The sequence below is a fragment of the Myotis lucifugus genome, unplaced genomic scaffold, assembly GCF_000147115.1.
Source record: "Myotis lucifugus unplaced genomic scaffold, Myoluc2.0 scaffold_249, whole genome shotgun sequence".
Lineage (NCBI taxonomy): Eukaryota > Metazoa > Chordata > Mammalia > Chiroptera > Vespertilionidae > Myotis > Myotis lucifugus.
The window spans coordinates 1,529,673-1,536,850 of record NW_005871297.1 but is presented as its reverse complement, the minus strand read 5'-3'; the positions used below and the strand labels follow the sequence as shown (position 1 = coordinate 1,536,850).

General features: G+C 43.1%; 1 protein-coding gene across 1 annotated transcript in view; it reads left to right on the top strand.

Moving 5' to 3' along the window:
* Positions 1-7,178, top strand: part of FAM171A1 (family with sequence similarity 171 member A1) — a 129,258-nt gene that overhangs the window by 96,049 nt on the left and 26,031 nt on the right. The window contains 2 exon segments of the mRNA XM_023762529.1: positions 1,949-2,059; positions 2,062-2,124. Coding sequence (XP_023618297.1) covers positions 1,949-2,059; positions 2,062-2,124 — 174 coding nt within the window.

The window sequence follows — 7,178 nt, the reverse complement described above, 5'->3', positions numbered from 1 at the left end:
GGGGGGGCAGTTAGGAGCGACCAGGCAGGTGAGTCATTAGGAGCCAGCGGTCCAGGATTGTGAGAGGGATGTCCAACTGCCGGTTTAGGCCCAATCCCCGGGATCGGATTGGAGACAGTGCAGGCTGGGCTGAGCCTCCCCACCCCTGTGCACGAATTTTGTGCACCGGGCCTCTAGTACATTATAAAGGGTACCGCTGTCAGTAGCTGTATAGAAATTGCTCTATAAAGGGTTTAACTGTGGTTTGTTGAAACTCTAAAATTCACTAAGAAACATCCAAATTTTTATGAGTTTACTTGAGCCAAACAGATGACATTTGCCAGGAAACAAAATCTCAACAGAATGAGAAAATGCTCCAGAGAATGGCAGCTTTGTCTTTTTATACATTACAATCAAAGGAGGAGGCATAGGGGAGGTTACATGAAATTCATTGGTGGCAGATTAGGGAGGTGAGAGAATGCAAAGCGGGGAAGTCTCTGAGATAGGATAAAGAGTAAAATGAAGAGACAAATACTTTCATATTGGTATATATCCGTATTTTATTTTATTTTATATTTTATATGCGTATAGAATAGTTAACAGTTTACATTAATGGTACATAGAGATGGTGTGCAGGGGAACAAGATAACCATGAGGAGTTTCATTGCCCTCTGGTGGGAGATTTTGCCCTGAGGGGTCTGGAAAAAGGAAGATTACTCAGGCATTCCAAAGGTATGTTATCTTAAATGCAAAAAAAAAACACACAATGGACAGGCTCAGTTACAGTTACGGTAAAGGTAGACTTTTGTCTAGGAATGACTACCTACCATGACTCACTTTTAGTTAAGTCAAGCATGTCAAACTCAAAGGCTAACAGGGGCCAAATAAACAAGGTTTCAGTTTATGTGGGCCACAAAAAAACAAAAGCTGGGTCTCTGAGTTTCTAAAGCCTGCCGTGCAGGCCTCCCCTGAGCTTGTCAAGTTTAGTAAGCTTTAAATATTTAAATTTAGTCCTAACTGGAAGTTTGAGTTCACTCAGATAATTGATGGGTATGTAAATATATAAATAGCTTAATAAGGAATCCTATAGTTTGTGTTCTGATGTAGCTTAAAATTGTTTTACCGTTGTGTTTTTGTCATTGTGTTTAATGAAAGGATTCAACGTTACGACAGAATACATTTTGTGTGATATCATATTTCACTTGAGAAAAGGTTTTCTAAAATGGATTGCTTAAGTGTATAAATATAATGCCACTCTACAAGCATTGCCTAATTTATCTGTAAAGTAGATAGTCATTAAAGCATTGGCTTGGATAAAAAGCCTCTAATGCAGAATAATTGGTATTTTAAGTTCCTTTTAAACAGATCAAAATAACAATGGCAACTAAAATAGCTCATAAATATTTCAAGCCCAAGTTTTCAATAGTGTACTTTTAGTGGAAATAAATTAATATTTTGAAGAACTCCTTGAAGAAATTTACCTTTTTTTTTTTTAAAGTAGTCTCTAATTGAAAATACTGGTTTCCTTTTGGTGATCTGCCAAATAATTAACGTGTGCACAGGGCTCCCTTTGTGACTGAGTCGGTTTCGGGGATTTCCACAAGCACCTCCCTGTCCCGTTACAGACAAAAAGTCCTTCCCTTTGGAGGTCGTTTTTAAAAGTAAAGTGCAGTAATTAGATTGGGCAACCCGAGTTTGATCCCAGCCTTACCACCCACTGTTCTATGCCCTTAGCCAGCTCCCAGTAGGACCCTCTCTGAGTCTCAGTTTCTCTCTGCGTAAAATGGGGATTTTTCCTACCTTAGAAAGTCGAGGTGAGGATTATGTGTGCACAGTGCTTAGTGCAGTCCCTGGCAGATAGGAGCATGGTACTTGGCAATTGGTAGCGATTACTGTTTTTTTTGGAAACGGTTTCCACAGCCCCATGAATCTTTGTGTGCTTGTGATGGAGAATGCCTCTTGCTTCCAGGAAACGGCACCAGGTACGACCTGAGCCCAGTCACAGCTGTCAGCGTGCACTTGCTCAGCAGTGATGGAACGCCGGTGCTGGTGGATGGTCCCATTTATGTCACCGTGCCCCTGGCACACAGAGCAGTCTGAGGCACAATGCCTATGTCGCAGCATGGCGGTTTGACCAGAAGCTGGGTAAGCAAGACACCTGTGCTGATGATCTGCTAACAGATGACTTCATCATTACTGTTTGGTTTTCCTTTTAGGAGGCTTGTGTGAGTCTCCTTTCCGTGCAGTGTGTTGCGTGGTTTCTGGTGGGTAGCACCTACTCCACCCTGATGTTCAGGTGTGTTCTTTGGAGTATTTTTTTCTTTTTCTTTCCTTTTTTGCACCTTTAAGCTAATTGACATGAAAAGAATCTTTAAGAATCTTTAAAAGTTCTTAGAGCTAAAATTGTCTCTCTTAATCTTTTGCTTTGATTCTTTAGAAGGTCATGTGATCTTTCTTGGTCATATGTGGTTTTCTTTTCCTGTTTTCTGAAAAAGGGAAAACATTGCCAACATTGTACAAAAAGAGAAAATAAAAATTATTATTCCACCACCTAGAGAGAACCACTACTAGTATTTTGGATTCTATTCTTTCAGTCATTTCACTATGCACATAGGTATTAGTTAACTATTGCCATGTAACAAATTGCCCCCAAACCAGCAGCTGTAGACTACAGTAAACAGCTGTCACCTCACTGTTTTGGAGGTTCAGGAACACAGGTACAACCTACCTGGTGGTTCTGGCTCAGGGTCCAGCAAGGTTGCAAACAGGCTGTCAGCCAGGCTCTGCTCATCGCAAGGCTCAGTTGGGCCAGCCAGCCAGCACCTTCCAATCTCACTCACAGGCTATTGGGCAGGGGCTTCCGTTCCTTCCCAGGGGCAACTCCTTAGGGCTTCCCACAGCACAGCATCTTGCTTCTACCAGACCAAGTGATCCAAGAGAAAAAAACAAACAAAAATTTAAAAAGCACACGTGGGCAAAATGGAAGTCACAGCCTTTTATAATCAAATGTCAAAGTGGCATGCCATCACTTCTTTCTCTATGCTTTTGGTCACAGAGCCCAACACTGGTGCAGTGTGGGGTGGACTACGCAGGCGTGTGAGTATTGAGTGGTAGGCATTATTGGGGACCTCTTAAGAGGCTGCCTTCCACGCAATATATATTTAACAGAAATGAGGTTTTGTGTCATGTGCTGTTCTATAATGTGCTTTTAAAAAGTATTTGTATGTCAGAAACATCTTCCCATAGCATTAGCTATTATGCTGCAGCTCCCAGTAGGACCCTCTGAGTCTCAGTTTCTCTCTGTGTAAATATTTAAATTTAGTCCTAACTGGAAGTTTGAGTTCGCTCAGATAATTGATGGGTATGTAAATATATAAATAGCTTAATAAGAAATCCTATAGTTTGTGTTCTGATGTAGCTTAAAATTGTTTTACCATTGTTTTACCATTCACATATTAGTGAATGCATAGTTTTCCATCACATGGAAATGTCATAATTTGGTTGCTCAATCCCATATAATCAGGAAATACATTACTATTCTCACCAATGCTATGATATATGTATCTTTATAGCGAAATCTTTATGCATGGTCATGATTATTTCCTTAAGATAAAGTTTTAGAAGAAGCAGAACTGCTGGGTTAAAATGTACAAATTCTAAAGCTTTAATACATATTTTCAAATTTTTCTTAAGGAAGTTTTATAACTGACACTCAAAATAATGAGGTGGGAGTAGGTGCTTGTGCTTGAGGTTCTGATGGCACATTGGTTCCTATACCCCTGTGGTTCCCAGTCCCCAAAAAGTCAAGCTTGAAAAGACTAGTTTTCAAATAACCCAATTCAGATTATTGGGAGACTTTTTATATCGGATGTATTTTCAAAGACACCTAATTCCTTGAGTAGTTAATTCATAGAAATGTGTATTTGGAACCAAATGCCCATTGGGCTTCCTGGGGTTTGTGGGGAGGGGTTGTGTTTTGTTTTATTTTCCAAATAATTACTAACAGACTCTATAATTATTTGTGTGAGATGCACCATTTTACCAGATATACGGAACTTGACATTGTTAGATGGGTTAGTGGGCTGCACTCAGTAAGAAGGGCACTTTGTCATTAGCTGGCGTGTGTTGTCTACAGCTTAGTGGTTATTTGAGGCATGTGGTCACGGTCAGAACATAAAGATTCCTGGGCCTCCAGGAGAAAGCAACGTGAGGGGAGTGTGACTGAGAGAGTCTCTGAAGAGCAGGGGAATCCTGGCGGGAGGACGACGTGGATAGACGAATGGAGTGAAAGGAGAAAGGGGAAAGCTGCATGTTGTGTCCTGAAGACCTGGGTTCTACTACTTGAACCACTGTGGGTCCCACTTTGGGCAGATCCCTTGTGCCTGTTTTCTCATTTGTACCAGACTGCATTTGTAGCTTCTCATTCCTTGTATGTTCTGTCTCTCTCTACTGGCCTTCCCAGTGGGCCCCAACACCACTGGGTCAGTGCTCTGGACAGCAGCACAGCATGTGGTTAAGAGCAGGGACTCTGGGGGCACACTATATTGGAATCCAGCTCTGCTACCCGCTTGCTGTGCAGCCCTGGCCAAGTTACTTAACCTGTCTCTGCCATAGTTTCCTCAACTGTAAATGGGGATTATAATAGTACCTAATGTTGTTACAAAGGATGCATTAGTCAATTCCCCACAGAAACAGGTGTGTGTGTGTGTGTGTGTGTGTGTGTGTGTGTGTGTGTGGAGAGAGAGAGAGAGAGAGAGAGAGAGAGAGAGAGAGAAAGAGAGAGAGAGAGAGAGATTTTAAGGAATTGGCTAATGCAGTTGTAGAAGCTGCCAAGTCCAAAATCTGCAGGGTGGACCAGCAGGCTGGGGATTCAGAGAACAGCTGGTGTTGCAGTTTGAGCCCAAAGGTAGTCTGCTGGCAAAATTTCCTCCTCCCTGTGGAAGGTCAGTCTTTTTTTTAAGGCCTTCAACTGATTAGATGAGGCCCACCTACATTATGAAGAATTATATGCTTTACCCAATCTACTGATTTATTTATTATGTTTTAAGGTTTTTTTAAAGTTCATTAGAAAATAATCCAAGGGTTTTCAGTCTTTTTTTTTTTTAATCTTCACCCAAGGACATGCTTAGAGCAAGGGAAGGTGGGGGGAGGGGGCGAGAAGACATCTATCAGCTGCCTTTCATTTGCTCCCCCACTAGGATCAAACCCGCAACCCAGGTATGTACCCTGACTAGGAATTGAACCAGCAACCCTTTGGTGCATGGATGATGCTCAACCAACTGAGCCACTCTGGCTGGGCCCCGAGTCTACTGATTTAAAAGTTATCCTCATTTTAAATACCTTCACAGCAACATACAGACATATTTGAACAGATATCTGGGAGCTGGCCTAGCCAAGTTGACACATAAAATCAACCCCGCCAAGGAGTAAATGAGTTAATATTTGTAAGAAGCTTAGTATAGTGCCTGGTACATAACATGTATGCCGTAAGCATTTATTAAGTAAACAAAGGTCTCCCCGTTCTGTAGAGCCTTTCCTATACTGTACCATCCACACCGCTTTCCCGGATTACCCTGGGCCCAGGTTTCTCGAGGATTGCTCCCCATGTGCTGCCTCCATTTCTCTACACACTTCAGTCCTGCTTCCACTGTCCCGTCCTCCTGAAACAAATGTCACTGAGCTCACCAGCAGCTGCGGGATTGGGAAATCAGGTGACCTCCTCCTCCTCTCGGATGTCTCTGCAGCATTGGGTGGTTTTCCATCCCCGCAGAGGGCCCTCCTCCCTTGGCTTTCTGTATCAAACCCCCCTGGATCCTCCTCACCTGCCAATCCCTGGGCTTTGCCCTGCACCCAGCTCCTAACTTACTTCCTCTGCAGTTGCTGGGGCATCGGACCGCTCCTCACACTCCCACAGCTACCCGTGCACCCACGTCTGATTCTCTGTTCTGTGTGTCTCACTGTCTATTAGACATCTCTTTCTGGGTGTCCTAGAGGAAACGCGAATTCTGCACGTCTAAAACCGAGACTCGTCACCTCCCCACACTCCAGCCTCTCATTCTGTTCATCTCTCTGCTTCCTCTTGGTTAGGCATAACAGAAACCTGGGGCCATCCCAAGTGTTCTTTTGCTTCACTTCCCCACCCGCAGCCATGTCTGGTCCCTCACAGAGTCACGTTGAGGTAGGTCAGTGTTTCTCCCAGTTACCCTCTCCTCTCTCTCCTTCTCTGTGGTGCCTCGTCCCAGTTCAGATGCTCCCCTCTTTTCTGGACAATTCCAGCAGCTATCTGACTGCCTTCTGCCTCTCCCTAACTCTGTAGGTCTTCTGCGTTGCTACTCTAGCTGTCTTTCAAAACCACAGACCACTTTCCCACATGAGAATGTCTTAGAACAACTCATTGTGAGGCAGTCCGCACTACCTCGCACAGCACCTGGCTCTTCAGAGCTTGCCCTGCCTGTGTCTCCACCTCATCTCCAGACAGTCTTCTACACACCCCCTGTTGCTGCCACATCAGACACTAACCCTTCCCGGGGATGCTAAGGTCTCCCTCATAGCTTGTCACTTTGTGTGAGCAGGATCTCTCCTCTCAAATCCCTTTCTCCATCCCTTAAATAGTGATTTAGGCACATTGTACATATTGTGGTGATACTAGAAGCATATAAGGGCATGGCCTTGCAGTGGCTTAGGTAATATCTGTGTCCTCATTGAGTCTTATCTTTGAACCCTTATAATCAAAAACTATTCCGGGCACATACTAGGTACCCAACTAAAATGCTGAATGATTGAATCAGATGAGGATCATTTAGATGTTTTTAAAGTCAGGATAGTTTCAGATATGACACTGTAACATTTATGTAGTGTGTGTGTGTGTGTGTGTGTGTGTGTATACTTAAATAACTATATTATAAAATTTATCTTTATTTGTTTATCCGTGTATATGTTTAACAAAAGGATGATGCTTTGAGCTCTTATTTAGAGAGCTGTTTTTCTATTTCTTCCTGCCACCATAGTCCTTTTTTGAAGGGCTATGTTTGAATATGGATGAGTAGGACTGGGAGTATAAAAGGTTATGTGCCTGATACCGTTGGCCTTTCAACAACATGGGTTTGAACTGTATGGGTCCACTTATATCCTGATTTTTTTCCAGTAAATATACCATTGGCCCACCATGGATTCAACCAACCACAGGTCGAAAACAGTAT